The sequence below is a fragment of the Orcinus orca genome, chromosome 4 (genome assembly GCF_937001465.1).
Source record: "Orcinus orca chromosome 4, mOrcOrc1.1, whole genome shotgun sequence".
Lineage (NCBI taxonomy): Eukaryota > Metazoa > Chordata > Mammalia > Artiodactyla > Delphinidae > Orcinus > Orcinus orca.
The window spans coordinates 127803648-127827432 of record NC_064562.1 but is presented as its reverse complement, the minus strand read 5'-3'; the positions used below and the strand labels follow the sequence as shown (position 1 = coordinate 127827432).

The 23785-nt window shown below is 38.2% G+C and overlaps 1 protein-coding gene across 50 annotated transcripts in view; it reads right to left on the bottom strand.

Moving 5' to 3' along the window:
• The window catches only part of ANK2 (ankyrin 2), a 683094-nt gene that overhangs the window by 100294 nt on the left and 559015 nt on the right, over positions 1-23785 (bottom strand). For 47 of the 50 annotated variants that reach the window (XM_049708929.1, XM_049708962.1, XM_033437973.2 and 44 more), the window contains 6 exons: positions 19883-20080; positions 16555-16653; positions 15919-16017; positions 11586-11783; positions 7369-7467; positions 6898-6996 (listed from right to left, as the gene is read on the bottom strand). In XM_049708929.1, the coding sequence (XP_049564886.1) occupies positions 6898-6996; positions 7369-7467; positions 11586-11783; positions 15919-16017; positions 16555-16653; positions 19883-20080 (792 nt within the window). The remainder of the gene's footprint in view (positions 1-6897; positions 6997-7368; positions 7468-11585; positions 11784-15918; positions 16018-16554; positions 16654-19882; positions 20081-23785) is intronic. The other 3 variants (XM_049708963.1, XM_049708932.1, XM_049708959.1) reach the window with 1 other exon arrangement.

Here is a 23785-nt window from a genome sequence, read left to right as displayed (position 1 = left end):
GCAATCTGTACATCTTCTTTGGAGAAATGTCCATTTAGGTCTGCTGCCCATTTTTAGATTGGATTCTGTGTTTTTTTGCTACTGAGGTGCATGAGCTGCTTGTAAATTTTGGAGATTAATCCTTTGTCAGTTGCTTCATTTGCAAATATTTTCTCCCATTCTGAGGGTTGTCTTTTGGTCTTGTTTATGGTTTCCTTTGCTGTGCAAAAGCTTTGAAGTTTCATTAGGTCCCACTTGTTTATTCTTGTTTTTATATCCATTTCTCTAGGAGGTGGGTCAAAAAGGATCTTGCTGTGATTTGTGTCATAGAGTGTTCTGCCTATGTTTTGCTCTAAGAGTTTGATAGTGTCTGGCCTTACATTTAGGTCTTTAATCCATTTTGAGTTTATTTTTGTGTATGGAGTTAGGAAGTGTTCTAATTTCATACTTTTACATGTACCTGTCCAGTTTTCCCAGCACCACTTATTGAAGAGACTGTCTTTTCTCCACTGTATATTTTTGTCTCCTTTATCAAAGATAAGGTGACCATATGTGTGTGGGTTTATCTCTGGGCTTTCTATCCTGTTCCATTGATCTATGTTTCTGTTTTTGTGCCAGTACCATACTGTCTTGATTACTGTAGCTTTCTAGTATAGTCTGAAGTCAGGGAGCCTGATTCCTCCAGCTCCATTTTTCGTTCTCAAGATTGCTTTGGCCATTCGGGGTCTTTTGTGTATCCATACAAATTGTGAAATTTTTTGTTCTAGTTCTGTGAAAAATGCCAGTGGTAGTTTGATACGGATTGCATTGAATCTGCAGATTGCTTTGGGTAGCAGAGTCATTTTCACAAGGTTGATTCTTCCAATCCAAGAACATGGTATATCTCTCCATCTACTTGTATCATCTTTAATTTCTTTTATCAGTGTCTTATAATTTTCTGCATACAGGTCTTTTGTCTGCTTAGGTAGGTTTATTCCTAGATATTTTATTCTTTTTGTTGCAATGGTAAATGGGAGTGTTTTCTTAATTTCACTTTCAGATTTTTCATCATTAGTGTATAGTAATACCAGAGATTTCTGTGCATTAACTTTGTATCCTTCTACTTTACCAGATTCATTGATTAGCTCTAGTAGTTTTCTGGTGGCATCTTTAGGATTCTCTATGTATAGTATCATGTCATCTGCAAACAGTGACAGCTTTACTTCTTCTTTTCTGATTCGGATTCCTTTTATTTCTTTTTCTTCTCTGATCACTGTGGCTAAAACGTCCAAAACTATATTGAATAATAGTGGTGCGAGTGGGCAGCCTGGTCTTGTTCCTGATCTTAGTGGAAATGGTTTCAGTTTTTCACCATTGAGGATGATGTTTGCTGTGGGTTTGTCATATATGCCCTTTATTATGTTGAGGAAAGTTCCCTCTATGCCTACTTTCTGCAGGGTTTTTTTTTTTATCATAAATGGGTGTTGAATTTTGTTGAAAGCTTTCTCTGCATCTATTGAGATGATCATATGGTTTTTCTCCTTCAATTTTTTAATATGGTGTATCACATTGATTGATTTGCATATATTGAAGAATCCTTGCAATCCTGTTTTGTGATTGCTTGTGATTGCTCTGTTCATATTTTCTATTTCTTCCTGGTTCAGTCTCAGCAGGTTGTGCATTTCTGTGAATTTGTCCATTTCTTCCAGGGTGTCCATTTTATTGGCATAGAGTTGCTTGTAGTAATCTCTCATGATCCTTTGTATTTCTGCAGTGTCAGTTGTTACTTCTCCTTTTTCATTTCTAATTCTACTGATTTGAGTCTTCTCCCTTTTTTCATGATGAGTCTGGCTAATGGTTTATAAATTTTGTTTATCTTCTCAAAGAAACAGCTTTTAATTTTATTGATCTTTGCTATTGTTTCCTTCATTTCTTTTCCATTTATTTCTGATCTGATCTTTATAATTTCTTTCCTTCTGCTGACTTTGGGTTTTTTTTGTTCTTCTTTCTCTAATTGCTTTAGGTGAAATGTTAGGTTGTTTATTTGAGATGTTTCCTGTTTCTTAAGGTAGGATTGTATTGCTATAAACTTCCCTCTTAGAACTGCTTTTGCTGCGTCCCATAGGTTTTGGGTCGTCGTGTTTTCATTGTCATTTGTTTCTAGGTATTTTTTGATTTCCTCTTTGATTTCTTCAGTGATCTCTTGTTTATTAAGTAGTGTATTGTTTAGTCTCCATGTGTTTGTATTTTTTACAGATCTTTTCCTATAATTGATATCTAGTCTAATAGCGTTGTGGTCGGAAAAGATATTTGATACGATTTCAATTTTCTTAAATTTACCAAGGCTTGATTTGTGACCCAAGATATGATCTATCCTGGAAATGTTCCATGAGCACTTGAGAAAAATGTGTATTTTGCTGTTTTTTGATGGATTGTCCTATAAATATCAATTAAGTCCATCTTGTTTAATGTATCATTTAAAGCTTGTGTTTCCTTATTTATTTTATTGGATGATCTGTCCATTGGTGAAAGTGGGGTGTTAAAGTCCCCTACTATGGTTGTGTTACTGTCGATTTCCCCTTTTATGGCTGTTAGTATTTGCCTTATGTATTGAGGTGCTCCTATGTTGGGTGCATAAATATTTACAATTGTTATATCTTCTTCTTGGATCGATCCCTTGATCATTATGTAGTGTCCTTCTTTGTCTCTTGTAATAGTCTTTATTTTAAAGTCTATTTTGTCTGATATGAGAATTGCTACTCCAGCTTTCTTCTGATTTCCATTTGCATGGAATATCTTTTTCAATCCCCTCACTTTCAGTCTGTATGTGTCCCTAGGTCTGGAGTGGGTCTCTTGTAGACAGCATATATATGGGTCTTGTTTTTGTATCCATTCAGCCAGTCTGTGTCTTTTGGTGGGAGCATTTCATTCATTTACATTTAAGGTAATTATCAATATGTATGTTCCTATTCCCATTTTCTTAATTGTTTTGGGTTTGTTATTGTAGGTCTTTTCCTTCTCTTGTGTTTCTTGCCTAGAGAAGTTCCTTTAGCATTTGTTGTAGAGGTGGTTTGGTGGTGCTGAACTCTCTCAGCTTTTGCTTGTCTGTAAAGATTTTAATTTATCCATCATATCTGAATGAGATCCTTGCTGGGTAGAGTAATCTTGGTTGTAGGTTTTTCTCCTTTATCACTTTAAATATGTCCTGCCACTCCCTTCTGGCTTGCAGAGTTTCTGCTGAAAGATCAGCTGTTAACCTTATGGGGATTCCCTTGTGTGTTATTTGTTGTTTTTCCCTTGCTGCTTTTAATATGTTTTCTTTGTATTTAATTTTTGATAGTTTGATTAATATGTGTCTTGGCATGTTTCTCCTTGGATTTATCCTGTATGGGACCCTCTGTGCTCTCTGGACTTCATTAACTATTTCCTTTCCCATATTAGGGAAGTTTTCAACTATAATCTCTTCAAATATTTTCTCGTCCCTTTCTTTTTCTCTTCTTCTTCTGAGACCCCTATAATTCGAATGTTGGTGCATTTACTGTTGTCCCAGAGGTCTCTAAGACTGTCCTCAGTTCTTTCCATTCTTTTTTCTTTATCCTGCTCTGCAGTAGTTATTTCCACTATTTTATCTTCCAGGTAACTTATCTGTTCTTCTGCCTCAGTTATTCTGCTATTGATCCCTTCTAGAGTATTTTTAGTTTCATTTATTGTGTTGTTCATCATTGTTTGTTTGCTCTTTAGTTATTCTAGGTCTTTGTTAAATGTTTCTTGCATTTTCGCTATTCTATTTCCAAAATTTTGGATCATCTTTTACTATCATTATTCTGAACTCTTTTTCAGGTAGACTGCCTATTTCCTCTTCATTTGTTAAGTCTGGTGGGTTTTTACCTTGCTCCTTCATCTGCTGTATGTTTTTCTGTCTTCTCATTTTGCTTATCTTACTGTGTTTGGGGTCTCCTTTTCGCAGGACGCAGGTTCGTAGTTCCCATTGTTATTGGTGTCTGTCCACAGCGGCTAAGGTTGGTTCTGTGGGTTGTGTAGGCTTCCTGGTGCAAGGGACTAGTGCCTGTGTTCTGGTGGATGAGGCTGGATCTTGTCTTTCTGGTGGGCACGTCCACGTCTGGTGGTGTGTTTTGGGGTGTCTGTGGCCTTATGATTTTAGGCAGCCTCTCTGCTAATGGATGGGGCTGTGTTCCTGTCTTGCTAGTTGTTTGGCATAGGGTGTCTAGCACTGTAGCTTGCTGGTCGTTGAGTGGAGCTGGGTCTTGGCGTTGAGATGGAGATCTCTGGGAGATTCTTGCCATTTGATATTACGTGGAACTGGGAGGTCTCTTGTGGACCAGTGTCCTGAAGTTGGCTCTCCCACCTCAGAGGCACAGCGCTGACTCCTGGCTGGAGCACCAAGAGCCTTTCATCCACACGGCTCAGAATAAAAGGGAGAAAAAATAGATAGAAAGAAAGAAAGAGGATAAAATAAAATAAAGTAAGATTTGAAAAAAATAAAGTTATTAAAATAAAAAATAATCATTATGAAAAATATTTTAAAAAGTAAAAAAAAGGAAGAAAAAATGAATGGACAGACAGAATCCAAGGACAAATGGTGAAAGCCAAGCTATACAGACAAAATATCACACAGAAACATCTCAAAATCTCAAACAAAAAGAGAAAAGGGGAAACAATAATATATCTTGCTGCCGAAGTCCACCTCCTCAGTTTGGGATGATTCGTTGTCTATTCAGGTATTCCACAGATGCAGGGTACCTCAAGTTGATTGTGGAGATTTAATCCACAAGCAATCTGGGTTGTAGGTTTTTCCTTTTCATCACTTTAAATATGGTCCTGCCAGGAGTTTCTGCTGAAAGATCAGCTGTTAACCTTATGGAGATTCCCTTGTATGTTATTTATTGCTTTTCCCTTGCTGCTTTTAATATTTTTTCTTCATATTTCATTTTTGATAGTTTGATTAATATGTGTCTTGGCGTGTTTCTCCTTGGATTTATCCTGTATGGGACTCTCTGCACTTCCTGGACTTGATTGACCATTTCCTCTCCCATGTTAGGGAAGTTTTCAACTATAATGTCTTCAAATATTTTCTCAGTCCCTTTCTTTTTGTCTTCTTCTTCTAGGACCCCTATAATTGGAATGCTGGTGCATTTAATGTTGTCCCAGAGGTCTCTGAGACTGTCCTCAATTATTTTCATTCTTTTTTCTTTATTCTGCTCTGCAGTAGTTATTTCCACTATTTTATCTTCCAGGTCACTTATCTGTTCTTCTGCCTCAGTTATTCTGCTATTGATCCCTTCTAGAGTATTTTTAGTTTCATTTATTGTGTTGTTCATCATTACTTGTTTGCTCCTTAGTTCTTCTAGGTCCTTGTTAAACGTTTCTTGTATTTTCTCCATTCTATTTCCAAGATTTTGGAACATCTTTACTATCATTATTCTGAACTCTTTTTCAGGTAGATTGCCTATTTCCTCTTCATATGTTTGGTCTGGTGGGTTTTTACCTTGCTCCTTCATCTGCTGCATTTTTCTCTGTCTTCTCATTTTGTTTACCTTACTTTGTTTGTGGTCTCCTTTTCGCAGGCTGCCAGTTCGTAGTTCCCATTATTTTTGGTGTCTGCCCCCCAGTGGGTGAGGTTGGTTCAGTGGCTTGTGTAGGCTTCCTGGTGGAGGGGACTGGTGCCTGTGGTCTGGTGGTGGGGCTGGATCTTGTCCTTCTAGTGGGCAGGGCTGCGTCTGGTGGAACACCTGTATATCTTTTTTTCTTTTCCTTTGTGCTTGTGTAGTTTCACTTGAAGTGCACCCCACTCTTCAGACCAGAGTTCCTAGTGTGAAATGGCTGCGCCCAACACCTCAGCTTGGCAGGCTGTGTGCCTGAGTGCTATGCTCCACATAGGCAGCTCTCTCTTTCTCTCTGTCTCTCTCTCTCTCTGTCTCTCTCTTACTCTCACTCTCTTTCTCTCTTTTTCTGTGTCAATTGTGTAGCCTGTCAGAGTCTTATCCCCCTGGGAAGCCTCACCAGCAGCTCTGCCCAGCCCTGGAGCCTTTTTATTCCCTTTGTGCCTATTCTATTTTTACTTGCTCATAGGGTACTGCATGCAGAGGCCTTGAACCCAGCGCTTCAGACCAGAGTTCCTCGTGGAAATCGGGACACCACGACAGCTCAACTCAAGATGGTGGCGGCTAATTATTAGCATCTTGAATGATGACTTTGAAAACTCCCGAATGTGCTCACACTAATTTACTTGAGCCTATTCACACAGCTGCAATTAGTGATTTCTGATACATAAACTTAAACAAATGCAATTACATACTTCTTTGGACCAAGAAAATTGGAGCTGCAGGTTATATTATGCATAGTAGCAGTAGTCATTTTACGCATTTCTCTTCCTTGAAATAATCTGAATATACCGAAGTGTGGTTTTATGTTCCCATCATGCTTTGCAGGATAGGACCCTTCAGATGGCACTGAGAAAAACAGTCAGCTCTGCATTATCTTTGAAATCTTCCAAGCCAGGCCTTACATAGTATTGCCTCACTGAGCACAACCACGTGGTAGTCCAAATGTGACAGAATTCATTAAAAATGAAAGGCATGCAGTCCGGGCTGCCTGTCTGTATTTCCTCACCAGAGACTGAGGGCTAGGGGAGGGCCAAGGCCGTGAAACAATGTAAAGGAAATCGGCCAGAACATCAAGATATTCTAGCCAGCATCTATCGTATCCTATAGTAAATTGTTAAATCGATGTCGCCTACATGGCTGTCAAAGGTTATTAGAATGAAAAGTCCCAACAACTGTACAAAACTACATCGCTTATTCAAAATCACTTAAGAAGAACTAAAAAGAAAATATGTTTGTAACTATGGCGAGCTACTGAAGTGTCCATATAGCCGAACCATTTGTTTATAGAAAATGAAAATGAGTACATGTATTTTACCTTGGTTTTTGCATTGACATTTGCTCCCTGCTTCAGAAGAAAGTTGACCATTTTCACGTTTCCATAGTGACAGGCCACAATTAAAGGAGTGTAACCAAGCTACAAATAATAATAAACAAATAAATTACTACTCTAGTAGTTAATACTCAAGGGGAGAGGGGGGCATGGAGGGAAGCAAGTACAGGAAGAAAAGTGCAAGTCATCCTGACTAGCTGAAGTAATGAGGGAGAGAGGGTAAACCTAAGTCTGCAAAGTTGGAATCTTTTTGTAAAGATTCCAAATATCTGCTATCCATTTGCACTTGCTTTCAGCAAAAATGGAGAACCATTATAGATTTGTGAGCAGGAGAGTCATAAATAATTCAGAATGGGCTTTGAGGAGGGGGAACTTGGGCTTGTGGTGACCTGAGTGGGGGCTACTGGGAATAACCCAAGGCAGAACCTGTCACAATATTACAGTGACTCGCTTTACCTTTGTGTGAGCATCCTTGTCAGCCCCATGCTTGGTGAGAATATCAGCAACATTCACTTTATCTTCCTGGGCTGCAAGGTGTAAGGATGTGAGTCCACTCTATAGAGAGAAGGGAAGCAAAGGGGGTACAATTGAAGAAGAAAATACATTGTATCATCTATAATACTATGTCTTGAAAAATCCTGAAAAGTTCACAGCCTCTCTCTAGAAACTGCATTTTCTGATATCTAAGACAAACCCTCCAAGTTAATATGACTTTCCATCTAAGACATACTCTCTAAGTTACTCAACACTTTCTTCAAATTACATTTTCTATACTGTGTACTTATATTATGATGTGAGCCTTTAAAATAACTCAGCTAGTAAGCTTCCAAACAACATTTATTTCAAACCCATCTGTGCCTCCTGTTGAATCAATTTATTTCCTTAAATAATGGACCAACCGGTTACTACTTCTACATTATAACCACAGCAATAATTTATATTTTCATCAATAAAACATCACATCAATGAAAAAGATGACCAGAGTTACAGGAAATGAGTTCAGAATAATTTTCTCCAGCATCCAAAGATAGTACATTATTTTGGGGGTTCCTCTAAGTGCTAAATAGTGACCCCATCATTTATATATTGCCCCATAAATTTGGCCAGTTTTATGTAAATGTCCTGGCACACATACATCAAGTAATTATTTTAATTATTTGAATATGCAATTAAAGTACAGTTAAGAATTAATAAAAGATGAAAGAATAGAGAAAGGAGGAGGGAAAAGTGGTTCATTCAGTCAATGCCACAGTCTGGCAGCGTTACTACATATGCAAGTATCTCCCATCAAGCAAAATTGAAATTTAAAGAGTATCTTTAAAACCTAAGTCATTTGTATGTTTAACTAGTGTTTTTTGAGTACCTTTCACATGCCAGGAAGTGTTCTAGGCACTCGAATATATCAGTGAATAAAAGCTTCTGCCCTTTTAGAGCTTATATTCCAGCTAACAGTATATTCATGACGTATGTTTCTCTCCTGCTGTATTGTTCAAATACCTAGTATATTTATCCTCTACCTGTACATCCTGCATCTGTATACTGAGGTATCTTACTTGTTCTGAGTTGGCACCCCCTCTCCCCCAATTCACATCCAATTAAAGTTGACCATCCCTCTTAACCATGGCTTTGCAGGCCTGCTTTACTTCTATAAACTGACAAGTTCTCTGACCTTTAAAAAATCGAAGTGATATTTACAGAGAAAGAAAAAGTTCTCCAACTAGAGAAAGGGCTTTATATTTAAGAGTCCAAGGCTTTTTGATTCTTAGAGTGCTGGCTGAGCTCAGCTTTTGTTTTTCCTTTTTTTTTTTTGGCTGTGCCGTGCAGCTTGTGGGATCTTAGTTCTCCAATGAGGGATCGAACCCAGGCCCTTGGCAGTGAAAGCTCTGAGTCCTAACCACTGGACCACCAAGGAATTCTGGAGCTCAACTTTGAGTTTCATAAACCATGAGGATGAGGTGGAATATGCACTCTTTTGCATTAAAATGTTATCACTTCTAAACAAATAGGATACAGTCCTAAAGTATAAACAGTATGAATATTAGGACAAAACAGAAGATTATTCTTCATGTTGTTTTTCTCCATATTAAAATAGGAAACATAAAAATATTTCTCCTTTGAGATCATCGGTCTTTTAAAAATGTTATTGAAGTGATCATCAAATATCTCAAAGGCATCTTTAATGGCCTTTCAAATATATGTGCTGTTTTCTACATGACTTTGCAGAATGGATTTTCTACAATATAAGATTGCAAACTAACAACCAGTATGAAAATCCTCTATAGTTTATTACGGTAAGCTTGCATACCTAAATCAAATTATGTAAACCTTCCTAATAAATTAAGAAAATAGAAGATGTTGAAGGAGTTCTTTTCAAAAAAAGTAATTTATTTCCTAAGATGTACTGGTGGACTCTACAGTCGGTTTTATTTTATTATGACATGGTGATTGGATAAGGAATGTAATATCATTTCTATATTACAGTTCTTACTAAGAAATAATCATTTAGAGAATATGAAATTACTGATTTTAGCTGGTCTTAAGTAGAAAAAGAATATATGTAATTTACAAAAACAGGAGAATTTATTATCGGCTTTGCTTATTATCTGAGATACTTTCACGGTTGCATTATCTTATAATTTATTTATTTCATATATAACTTATTTATTAATTATTATAATGTATAATTATAAATAATACCAACCAAAAGCCAGGGTTATATTTTTATATATTATATTGTTATTCAGAATATATCTTAACATATTTACTAACATTTTACTCTAGTAGCAAATATCAGTACATCATGCCTTTGTCTTTAAGACACCACCCAATGTTGAAATCATTGTTATAAAGATAACATAAATACTTTGTGATTCAAATTGAATATTTTTCTCCATTGCTGAGTGGAGAAAATATTCAAAAATACTCATTAAATATTTGCTGATTGACTGCTAAAATTCTCTCAAAGGAAGTAATATGTTTAGAAGAATACTATCAGGGAGAACATAGTGAACTGATTCCAGATATGTATCTATAATTTTTATGAATTAAAAATTACACCATCAGAAGCACTGTGTGATCAGTTTCATGAAATGTCTAGAATTTCCATTCTACTCAAAATTTTGCCTGATTTGTTTATGGATTTCTTGTGTTTATTTTTTAACGAAGATTTGTTTTTAATGGACAATAAACACTTACATGACTCATTTGTATACTGATGTTAAATGAAATATTCTACTATTGGTTTCATGGTGAGACTATCCCCAGTGGGGTAAAAGTCCACCTGAGAGGCATGATTTTAACGACCACAAGGAAATCCATGCCCGGGACTTTAATGACTGTCTGACACACTGAATTTCACCATAAGGCTTCATCATGTTCATTCTTGTTAAAATGCAAGTATCTTTTGGAGGGCTAGCCGTGTAATTAGTCTCACCATGCTTTAAAAAAGGATCTCAGAGGACTTTTGATAGAGAAGAGAGAAGTGCGTAAGGGCAAGGGATATACTGGAACACTTCTGAGTGATAAAGACACAGAATAGGGCTCTAGAGGCATTCAAGACAGCCTGTCTTTTTCACAGCTCTTTCTAAAGGACATAAGCTACACGACCCATTTACAAATGTTATTAAGACCAACTTACAACTGAGTCTCCAAAAGTACTAATTAATTCAACAGTGAGATGTGGAAAACATCTTATTTGTATATTTGTGGAAAATCCTAAGAAACTTAATTTTCACTAAACCCACACCACGTGTTACAAAAAAGTATTAGGAGATCTAACTGATGAGCTAACTTATAAATACAGGCTCCAATTTTTTGTTTCTCAGCAGCTGGTTCCAATGGAGTACACAGAAGTATATATAGATATAAATATATAGATACAGATACAGATATAGATAGATATAGATAAGATAGGGGTACAGCTATATATGGAGAGAGACTGACATGTACTTGTAAAAATCTAAGTATTTGAATAATCTCTTTTTCTGATATGTCCCTAACTATTACTCTATTAGAGCTAATATGCTGTCCACAAAGGCTATTCTCTGGAGAGGTGCTTTATCTGACCACCTCCACAACAACCAGCCAAGCTAGGCTCAACTGAAGCTGGCTCAGAAATCTTTATTTTACTGAGTTCCCTGCTCCCAACCAACAGGTGCCTTGGAAGCTCCGCCCAGCTGAAAATGACTTAGGTCATGGGCACAGACCAGCAGCTTCGAAGCAATTGCTTGGGCCGGAACCCAGATGAAACTGCCACCTCTCTCCCTCTCTGGAATTTGTAATTAGGACCAGCAGGTACCATGGCAATCTGGACTGACTGCTTGAATTGCAGCGATGCTGACTATTGGCAGCTATAGGGTAGCCTCTTTGGTCACATACACAGAGACGCACAGGAAGCAGATCCACAGAGGGAGGCAAATGGAACTGACTTGTCGGGAAACGTCAAGATACAAACATGTAGCCCTACAGGCAGAGTCTGCGAGCCTCACTCCTGCTTCCTTGTGATCTTCCGGTCCCTCATGAGGCTTGACTCCTTTGCTACACTTGAATTCTATGAGATATTCTTGTTTCTCTTTCAAATCTGCCCCCTTTTTGTTCCACATGATCTTAGATTGGTTTCTATTTACATTCATTCAGAAGACTCTTCACTAAAGCAAGAGGCAAAACCGGAATACCTTGGTTGACATGTGGATATTTGCTCCCTTATCCAGAAGCAAGGTGACCATATCTGTGTGCCCCTCTTGCGAGGCCAGATGGAGTGGAGTGACTCCTTGCTTTGTCACAATGTTCGTCTCTGCTCCATAGTTCAGGAGTGTGGAAGCTATCTGCATTTGATTCTTCTTGGCAGCAATATGTAAAGGAGTATAGCCATTCTAAAAAAGTAAAGATAAAACACATGTAATTTGTAAGCTTAGCAATTGCCATGATATATGTCTGAAGGAAATAAGAATCTCTAATCAACAGAAAAGTTAAAAGTGCGTTTATACTAAATCCAAATTCTTGCCCATCATAAGTTTCCACCCAACAACACCCAAATCTTTGCAACCCATGTCACAAGGCACCCCATTCTACTTACATGTAAGACAGATATAGACACAAATGCCCCAAAGCTTAAAATCTCCCCCTCATAATGTCGCCCCTGAAGAGCAATAAACCAGATTCCTCTTCTATATGACCGTCCTTTAAATACCTGGTGATGGTTTTCATATCTCCCTTTAGTCTTCAGTTTTCCATGCTAAATTTCCCATTCCTTCAACTATTCCTGACAGAAGCCCCATTTCTAGAGCTCTCTCCATTAAGGATGACCTGCTCTGGACTGATTCTAGTTTGTCGACATAGCTCTTGAATTGTGCTGCCTGGAACTGAATACTACATTTCACACATGGTTTTAATAGAAGAGAATAAAATGGATTTCTATGGTCTTGTTATAACATTCCTACTAATGTGCTTCAGGTTGGGTTGTACTTTTTACTCATTCAACAGCTATTTAGTAGGTACCTAGCATGTGCTGGTCAGTGTGCTAGGTGTGGGGATATAGAGGTGGACAAGACCTGATCCCTATCCTTAAGGGGCTGCATTCTGGTGGAAAAGATATTAATAAAATAGGCTTCTATTAATCCTATTAGGTTAATTAATTAATTAATCCTATTAGGTGGTCAGTTAAAATCCTGGATCCCCCCCTTCATCTCCACAAACTGCTCAAAAGTAGCAATAAGAGGCTACTAGTTTTATGTGGGAGTTTGTGGAGAGGACCAGAGGAACTCATACTTCGTTTACAACAGCGAAACTTTAAACCCCATACTTAGTTAAAAGAACAAACAAACAAAACCCTGGAACAAGTGTAAGTCTGGAACCTGTATTGTTTCCTTTCCTTTTCTTTATCAAGTCAGGTAGAATTTTCCATGAAAAATGCGTGATAGAAATGAAAAGCAGTGGCTTTGCCACTGCCTGTGGCATGCTGAAGGGAAAGACTGCATATTGATCAAGGGCTTCTTTTGAAACTCTAGGAAGAATTTTAGGTCATGGGGATTCCTGAAGTCTAACTGCAAAGGGTACCAAAAAAATACAAAGGAGTTTTGAGAATTTAAATGCCCTTATGTGTTGTCATGAAACCTTGATCTTCAAACGTCCCTACATTATCTATCTACTCTGTCTTCCTTTCTCCAAGCCAAAATAAGCATCTTTCAGTTCAGATGAATATTTCCCTCTAAGCTGCTCAAGAAATTCAGCAGCTCTTCTTGGAAGTCCTTTCATAGGTCCTTGATGTTCCACGTCCTCTAGAACATTGCACTTGGACCGTGGGCTCTGTTGAATAAAAGGGCACATAGATTTTTGTGGAACCTATAAGTTTAAACACTTTTTTGGCTACGGTGGGCTTTCTTCAGCCCCAACTCCCCCTATTTCTGCAGCACAGGCTTTACCAAGGCTAAGCAAAGAATCAGTAAACCTACCAAGTTTAGGTGAAGTCAGAGACCTACGTGGAGAAGGACAGGGAGGTTTTAACATAACAACATAAGAGATCATCAAAGAGAGTGTCAAATTTTTAGTAATATAAGAGGTCTGACTGACCAGCAGATACTCAACCTGCAAGTCTGAAGAACCCTCCTAACTCCACGTAGAGTCAAAGTTTTTGGAACCAAATAACAATAACAACAGCAAAACCCAATGAAGACTAAGAAAAGATTCCGGATTTTGGTAGAAAGAAGCAAAGAGGTTCTAGGGTCCAAGGGACCACGTGTGTTGAGAGGTGGGGTGGGGAACTGTAGTGAATAGAGTGTCAAAAGTGGAGTTAGGGGTGGGGTCCAACCAACTGGCAGCCTCTCGGAGCGGCCCCCGAGCTACAGGACTCATGCTGATTGACAGGCGAGGTCAGATGAGTGGAAGACACTAGAGGAGCCTCCTGAAGCCCCCCTCTGTGGACCCTGGAGTAGAGGATGCTCTCCCTAGTGATCTGGACTTTGTTCACGTGTGCCAAAGAGTAAGGACCACACTCTATAGAGGCTGGAGATCATGGGCACATTTGTCTCTTTGGAAGAACCATACACGTTATTTTATAAGTTAGGTCTTTTCTCCCTGGTACATTGAGAGCCCATTGTGGGAGGAGAACACGTGTTTTATAGTTTTACTACAATCCCTTCTTTATATACATGTGTTGTATTGGGTGTTGATAAAGTCATATCTTTGTTCAAAATGGTCAGCCTAGAAAGTTAATGAAAAAAAATACTGGCATGTTAAATGAGCATATTTTTTTTTTATTCCATTGGAATAGTCGCTCAGTCTTCATTCTTCCTTCAAATTTATTGAGAACCCACATAATACTGAATGAGATACCTCAGAGATATGCAAATATGAATATAACATGATTAATGTCCTCAAGTAGTTTATAATCTAGTAGGAAGAAAGACATAAAACAAATACATGATTGATGAGATTACAGAGAAAGGGTTATAAAGAAATAAGAATGGTATGTGCAATAAAAAAATTTGTCCTGCTCTTTTGACAGTTTAAATATTTTATTATAAGCCATATATTTGTAGCAATAAAATATGTATATGTGTGTATATATACATACATATATAGATCTATACATAGGTATGGGTACAAAGTTATACATATATAATAGTTTATTATATATAATTTGTTTATATACAAAATATACTTTCACATAGAGTATTCTATTTTATTATATATGTATAATGTGTATAATTTAAATAGACATGTGAGCATATATGTACATAGTTATATAATAGAAGTGGAATAATTCTCCTCTACTGCTTTGGGATGCAGTAGACCTAGTGGTTAAGAGTGCTGCCTCTAAAGTCAGATTGTCTGAGGTCAAATCCTAGCTCTGTCAATTAGTAGTCATGTGACTTTGGACGTACAAAGTAACCTATTTAAATCTCACTTCCTCATCTATAGAATAGAAATCATTATAATACCAATCTCATGGGATTATTATGAGATTAAATGAGATATTGCATGTAAAATGCTAGGCACAGTGTTTGGCATGTAAGTGGTAATAGTTGCTGCTTTATTATGTCATCTAACATAGCATGAATATTTTCCCACCACAAGAAATATTTTTCTTTTTAAATAAACTATGACATCTTCTCAGTATATATTTACTGAATGAATAAATGAAAGATACAGTGATGACTTTATCTGTTATATGACATTTATGTATATTTTCAGCGTAATAAAGAGGCAGCTCAAATGGTGGGAAACACTCTGTCCAAAGGTTCAAGTCTTAGTTGGAGCTATTTTATGAGTTGGTGCTACACATACCCCCAAAATGCATTTCTAGCCTAGGAACTTGGAAGGATGTATGCTATAGTTAACACGAATGAAACATGTAAAAAACAAAAAGTCTTTCATATAGAGCACAGTGAAAAATTTGAAGTCAGAAGGAATGAGTGAATAAAAGGGTAGGTGTATCACGACATTCTGTTTATACGAGAGAAGGGAAAACCTGAACTGCCTTTCTTACGTTTAATTTCTCAAAACTCATACTTGTGTGCCTAAAACACTGAGTGTTGGCAATCAGAGTCATCTTTATTGGTTCCTGGGCACGTCCCCTTAGTATTTACTAACTTGTAAAAAATCTTAAAAGGCTTTGGGCTTCCCTGGTGGCGCAGTGGTTGAGAGTCCGCCTGCCGATGCAGAGGACACGGGTTCGTGCCCCGGTCTGGGAGGATCCCACGTGCCGCGGAGTGGCTGGGCCCGTGAGCCATGGCCGCTGAGCCTGCGCGTCTGGAGCCTGTGCTCCGCAACGGGAGAGGCCACAACAGTGAGAGGCCCGCGTACCGCAACAAAAAAAAAAAAAAAAAATCTTAAAAGGCTTTGTGGAAGCAAACTGTCGGGAAAAAAAAAACAAGGACAATACCAAAAGCTACTATTGCCAAGACTGGTTGCAGTTATATCAGCACCATGTGCTTAAAAAACAGTTCCCATGTCCAGTCAGATTAGAGTTACACCCTACAGTCTGTAAATCCTTTCTGTGGTCCTCACCTTGGCAGTGGCATGCGGGGAAGCACCCTTCTCCAGTAACAGCAGCGCCACCTTCTGGTTGTCATAATGAGCAGCAACATGGAGCGGGGTAAGGCCATTCTGTAATGGGTGTGTTGAAGTTTCAGTATTAATAAATTAGCATTAGCTGCCCTGAAGCTGCCAGGATGCAAGGAAACTGGTATCGATTAAGTCCATGTTAATTAATTAATATAGTCAATAGGAAAAATAAAAATAAATACCTCATGATTTTCTTATTAGAAACGTAACTAAAACTGAAAATGATACGTTGAGCTTTCAGTTAGCACAGGGCATCTTGATTCCACCATAATTAAAAGTCTAAAATGCCATGTAAGGATTATTACGTTAACATTCCAAGAATTCTTCTTAACATAGAGAAGTTCTGGGCCCTGTTGTGACAGGAACACACATTTGAGGCACAGCTCTTTTAAACACCTTCTGAATCAGTGTATATGTGGGCAGGTCATGGACACCGCCATCATATCTATTTGGTATAGTTTCATCCATTACATTCATATTCCTTTAAGAAGAATGAGCAAAATATCTTGAAATGCAGATCTCCCAAGCTTCCAACTTGACCGAGTTATATAACAAACATATATGCTTGAAAACTTTTACCTTCCCTGCAGAATCTGCAGCAGCACGGCGTTGTAAGAGAAGTTTTGCCACATCCAGGCTTCCATACTTGGCTGCTACGTGCAAGGGTGTGAAACCCTTCTGAAAATGTGAAGAACAAAAGTAAAATGTAGCAGTTTTCTTTGTGACGGCTAACAAAATCTTTTTTTACTGGTTAACATATTAAGCAAACTTATGTTGATTCTCCATTTGGGAAAAATACTGGGAGCGTTAAATGTTAGCCATAAACAAGGACTAGGACAAAGAATAAAGTTTAACAAGCAAGAGTTTGGCTTGACAGACTGAACAAAAGAAATTTTATCTTGAGGGCTTAGAGACTGAAATTTGACGTTCTAGGCTTGGTATTTATGTGTCAGAAAAATGGCTCTGATTTGTGAGTGAAAAAAAAAAAAACCTACCCTGTCTTTTTCTTGCCTCTAAAATTAATAGGATTGAGACAGTAGTACCTCCTGTCCAGGCTTTCTCATTTTTCCTATCCTTTTTATAATACCTGAATTCCAAATTTCTTTATTTAAGGTTTAGGGTATTTCAGCAGCTATGATTAAAAAAAAAATTATTTGTGATTCAGCTGATTGCATTTTCTGCAGAAATAGCAAGATAAAATGGTGGACAGAACAAAAACAGTTCACCGTTTAAAAAGCACCTCTCGTCCTGACTTTTATCCCTTGTCTCAAAAGACCCACACTTTATATAAGACCAATTCCTTTCGGAAAATACACTCTACTTCTGGCAGGATGTTGAGCTGATTAACATCAAACTTTTAAACTGCTGCTCTCCTACACATGTTTACACGAACAGATTCAATGTCTTGTGTGCCTAACCAATGTCACTCTCTGTAATTAGCAGTGTGTTACAAATACAGCTAGGTCCCTGGACTCAGATCTCAAGGATGGCACAGTTCCTACACCATGATCTCAAATCCATCCTCTTGGCCAGACAGTCTAATCACATGTTCTTCTGGCACTACATTGGGAGTGGGAGAATTCTAAAGCTGACCCGGGCTTGCAAAACACACACAGCAAACATGCCTGGGTTAAGTGGTCTAAGATAGGGCTTATCCTTCAGACCATTTAAGCCTTCATCAGAATACAGAATATTCCTCAAGAAACAATACTGCTTTTTCACAGTGTCACTACACAAATTATTTTTAGCTAAGATGTCATTTTTCTTTTTGCTCTTTTTGAACATTAGGTACTAAGAAGTCCTTGGAGGAGAGTAAATCTTCTGCTTTTTCCAAGTGTGGGGCAAATATAGGAAGTCCATTTAAGCCAACATTTGTTGTTAATGCTCTCTTCCCTCTAACTCAATCCACACAATGACCGGAGTGACACTCAGGATGAAGTCGAGTTCCCTGAGACAAGCCATGTGGTAAGAAAGAAAAAATAAACTCCTTATCCTTAAAGTCTTGCTGGAATAGCGGTCCAGCCCCTTTATAAATTTGGAAACTATTATTAGGCAAAACTACATAGAATCTTTACTGCAGAATCACAAAATAGAGGTCGGGAAGCATCTCTCGAATCACATGTCATCCTTCTTCCCCTATGTTAATCTCATCAGGATTTCATTTACCCTCTGATATTTATCAACACTTAAATAGCTTTACTGATGATGAGTCAACTACCCTTCAGAATCCCAGTCAGTTCCACTGTTTTGTTTAATAGTTTCTTCCATTTAACTGTCCTAATTTACTATTGCTTTAGATATACTTTTAATTCTAAAAATCTTCGGAAGACAAGGGATTATGTTTTATTCTCTATTTCTGTATTTTATATATCTAAATTTCATTTATTTATCACCTTCATCTGATGAGACAATCACCCAGTCTCTCTTGGGTTATTATTACTATTATTATTATTATTACACAGTTGCCCCTTGAACACAGGTTTGAACTGTGAAGGTCCATTTATATGTGGATTTTTTTCAATAGGAAATACTACAGTACTACACAGTCTGCAGTTAGTTGAATCCAAAGATGTGGAACCATGGATATGAAGAACCCAAGATACAGAAGAACTGTGGATATGAGGACAGACTATAAGTTATATGAGGATTTTCAACTGTGTGAAGGGTGGGCGCCCCTAACCCTCTCATTGTTTAAGGATCAACTCTATGTTTGTTGTTTAGTTTATGATGTTTTTAAAAAAAGATTTTAAAAATCCTTTCAACCCTTCTGATTTCAGCATTTGAATGATTACCAACTTCTTACATCAAAGCATGTTTTACAGCCATAGGCAACCAGGTAAGTCGTAACAGCCAGCAGGCTGCTCCTACCTCTCAGAGGACAGATGCCACCACAGTACTTCAGTTCGTACTTGCAAACTCCCTTCTCCCCCAGATGCAGTATTTGTGCCTGTTCCTTAGTAATCTGAATCACTGTTGTATTTGTGGGAATTATTTTGCCCTGTGAATAATTCACTTGTTTTAGGCTGTAATCTGTCTCATTCTTCTTCTCTTCTGTACTAGTCCAATTTCTTTTGCTCCAGTTAGCTGTGTTCGTGTTTTATTCTAAGTCATATCCAAAGAGGGGATCGCAAATATAATGTATCAAGTGGAGATAAAATTACTCTGCCCTAGTTCAAAACTTTGAACATAAGTAAAATTCTTTGTTAGATGACAACTAATACAACTAATAAAGTGTGACTCTCCAGCCCAGTTCTGTTTAGACACCGTGTAGCTGGTAAAGTGTAGGGAGCAGAAAGGGCATAATAGCTGACACCAGGGATGGAAAAATGCAAGATTATGTGAAGTGAACTTCTAGGTAGCACTAAAACTCAACAAATGCAGTATTGCCAATCTAACGCAACATTATCTTCCTCAGTAGTAACACTAGCTCAATGTATTTGGGAATTGTATTTTTTTTCTATAATATATTCATGGGAATATATTATAGATTTTTATCATGGAAAGTAAAGAGAAACTAACACTTGCTTTATGGAAATCATCTTAATTAAAGTTCTAGAGGGAATTCCCTGGTGGTCCAGTGGTTAGGACTCCGTGCTTCCACTGTAAGGGGCCCGGGTTCGATCCCTGGTCAGGGAACTAAGATCCCACAAGCCACACAGTGTGGCCAAGTCATAATAATAATAATAAAGTTCTAGAAACAACACCGGCATTAATTAGAAGAAGAGAATCCAGCCCTCCTTTTGAAGATATTATATGCAATCTCACAACCCCCCTTGGTCATTTAGAAAATGAATCTAAAATATTCAAAGAGGAAGAAGTCGGAGGCCTACAGGAGATCTACCCTTCTTGACACTCTATGATTTGGGATTGCTCCTGGTCCGTGCCAGCATGAAACCATTCCTCTTACCTTGGTAGCTAAGGAGTGGGCGGCTCCTGCTTCCAGCAGGACTGATGCCACGTCTACCTGGCCTTCCCTGGCAGAGATGTGCAGTGGTGTGTACCCATTTGTAGTGGCCGCATCTGGGTGAGCCATATGTTGTAGAAGCAGCTGAACAATTTCTGTCTTACCCAGGCGAGAGGCAATATGCAAAGGCGTCTGTTCCTCCTACAACTCAGATCAAGTAAAAAGTTAGTGCCAGGACAGACCAAACGCCACTAGTAATACATTTCACTCAGATGTTTCATGATGTCTTCTTGGAATCTCCAGGAACCCCTACCCAAAAGGAAATTACTGCTACTCTGACTACAATTTATATCTTGTTATATAGAATGACCTGTTTGGTCACAAAATCTTCCTTCAATTTTTTTAAAAGTAGATATTTCCATGAACTTGGTCACTGTTTTCCGGGCATGCCAAAATGTTTCTCAACTCATTAAGGCCTCAGCCTTCACTTATGTTTAAATATAAACCAGCTCATAGTTCTGAATAAGAAAGAAATCTAGTCCAGAAGCCCTAAGACCTAGATTCTCATCCAAAAGCTTTCACTAAGAGACAGTATTTATTCTGGGAACTGTATCAAGAGGAAAAAAAAAAAGAGGGATGCTGGGAAAACTTTGTTCTTACTCCACTCAGCAAGCCAAGGATACAAATGCTGGTTATTTTCTTCAAGGAGAGACTATGGATAAAGAAGATGTTGCAATCTGATTTAAAAAGATGTTGTTCCAGGAAACGTTGCAGATGGGTCTGGGACTTACATCCAGGGCTTCAAAGATGAAATGGAAGCCTGGCGAGGAGCAAATGGGGTTAAGTATTTGCCAAGTGCTTCTCATTTAAAAACAGGGAGAGGAGATAGCTGGTATAAGGGACAGGAAGGACACGCTGGAGAAGGCTTAAGAAATCACCTGACTCTAATGTGTGGTCAGGAAAATGTTTTCAGTGTTAAGAAAACGAGGCCAAACCATTGTCTTGATAAAAGAAAATTGTGTGTAACCTTAGTGATGAAAAGAGGTATATCTCTATAATCTGCCCAAGGGCATGTCATAACAAAGGTGAGAAAGGAAAAGCTGGGCCAACTTCCAGGGCTAAGAATGAATGGAGAAGGTAGAATAGAATAGGGAGAACTGTTCAAATAAATGCACTTTATCTTAAAGTTATAAGGAAAAAAGTATTAAGTGGAAGGTACAGGAAGAGATGAAATAGCACTGTATGCATTTCAGGGTGGTAAGAACTAAATAATAAACAGTAATAATACAATTATTTTAGCAATAGAATTGGAATTTTAGAAAAATTTGCACCTTATAAACTTCTTTCATGTATGATGCATACCTGACAAGTCCTATACTTAGACCTGAAAGGAAGGCGTAACATATATTATTCAACCATTTTCCAGTGAAAAGAGATTAAGAGGAATTAAATGAGTTTTCCAGGACTGTCCAAGGTTACGCAGCTATGAAAACAGAACTTGAATTCAGGCATTGGATTCTAAAGACATTTCTTTGTCTATTCATTCCACAGAAAGAGAGACAATATGATGGCCTCTAAGAAAACTAACAGGACAAGAGGTCTCGCAATAGGAAGGGAGACAGACAACACTTGAAAGATACAACTTTCTCTGAAATACAGAGGAGAAAAGAGAGGAATGGAGAGAATTAAAAGTTACAAAAATAAATGGACACAAAACACAATCAAAGACCAAAGAACTTGAGGATAGCTATCATGAACATCTGTTGTTTCTGGGTTTCCTGCTTGGACTTCTGCCCAGCAGAATTTGATTGAGGTGGGTATTACAAGTGACACACTCTAACATGTGTATTCAGTGAGCGAGGGGGAGTGTTAGGGCAACGGTGACCCCTTAATCCATAGCTGAGAAGCGGCAGTCCTTGACTGGTGGTGGCCAAGTAACTGGTTAAATTATCGATCAGTGTCTCTTGGTTCTCAGAGCATTAAGGTACTTGTTTTTTTTTAAAAAAAAAGGAAGTTAAGAAATAAGCTGTTTTGCCCTTTTTCTTCAACTTTTGGTACGCTCCTATCTGAAAGTGGAAAAGGAAAGAACCTACAAATTTGATAAGAAAGTCTTTCCACCTGTAATCAGAGATTATAAGACCTTGGAGGTTTGGGTAATTGTTTCCCTGTAGAATTGCAAAAGTTGAATTTGCCACCCCAAGCTAAAGCTAATTCTATCCAAGGCAAAGAATTGGGAAATCACAGAAGATAATATTCATAGGAAGAGCTAAAGAAAAAAATGTGGGCAGCTTGATCCTCTAGGCCTCTTCCAAATATAAGGGGCAATAATTCTCTCACCATAAAGCATCACTGACAGTGATACAGCCTGATCCAGGAAGACGTGAGCTCTGCCTTACCATCACTGCTAGTTTCCAAAATTAGGGAAACTTGCTGAGCCCCAACTCCTTTTACCAAAAGACAGAGATAGCAAAGGCTGGGACAGGGTTCAAATGTTTGATAAAAATTTCTGCTATAAGTTACTAGCTAACAGGATTCCCAGGAACCATATATACCAGCAGTTAACTAAAGTTTTAAGTGAGTTAAGTTTCAAGTGAGTTTAAGACTAGGGGCCCTGTGATTGCTCAATCCCTAAAGCAAATGCCAGGCCCCTGTATTGTGCCAACAGAATACGGGCACCTAAAGCGAGAGAACTCCTAAAAGGGCAGGTCCCAGCGGCCCTCTCAGCTATGTCCATGGAGGACATTGGACAAGAAAGGACCTTCCTGAGGGCAGGGCCCTGGGGACAAGCACATTGGCTGACCCAGGAACTTATGCCACTGCAGCCCCGGCCTTCCAGTCTGTACAGCAAAATATGTCTTATGCTCTTGACTGGTGAATAGAGAATGCTGCTTGCACTTTTAACTGAGAGATATTATTGTGATGATATGACTTTTCTTTCATTATATATTGGGAGTAGGCATAAATATGACTTAGCCCCATGATTATATAACCATGAGGTATTATTTCTACACCTGATAGAGAAGAACACAGACTACCCAGAGATCTTGACCTTGGAGATCAGTGTAACTGGGTATAATTTTAACTGTCTCCCCTTTGGAAGAGAGTGAATTGTAGAGCCATGGTATTCGGTTAAGAGAGGGAGTTTTCAGAAGTGCATGCATGCGGGAATTTGACTACAAACTATTAAGCAGTTTTATTTTATATTAAGAGGGATTCATGAGAAACCCTTTTATTATTAAGTATGGATTACAAAATATTTACCAGGAACACTACCACAATTTCTGGTAAAATTAATGAAGTTCAAGATATTCAGAGAGCATTGACGGACCATAAATTTTTTTTTAACAGCTGAATTGCCAGGTAAACTTAAAAGGAAATGAGACTAGGCAGAGCACAGAGGATTTTTAGGGCAGTGAAACTACTCTATATGATACTATAAGGATGGATACATGTTATTATATGTTGTCCAAACCCATAGAATGTACAACACCTAGCGTGAATCCTAACGTAAACTAGGTGCTTGGGGGAATAATGATGTATCAATGCAGGTTCGTCACTCACAACCAATGTACCACTCTGGTGGGGAATGCTCATAACTGGGAAGACTATGGGGTCAGGGGGCCTATGGGAAGCCTCTGCACCTTCCTCTCAATTGTGCTATGGAACTAAAATTGCTTTTAAAAACTAGTCTTTAAGGGGGTGGGGAAGGGAAACAAGAAAAATGCCAAGGCAGGGAAGAGGAGAGTTTGAATAACAAAAGCATTCAATATATAAGAGCATAAAATGCCAATGATGAGTACCAAAGAACATAAATTACACTACTTGTACATTGGATAGAAAGGCAGAAAAAAATCAAAACTACTAGAGTAATGAAGGCTGCCCACGTATCACTGGATTCTACATGAA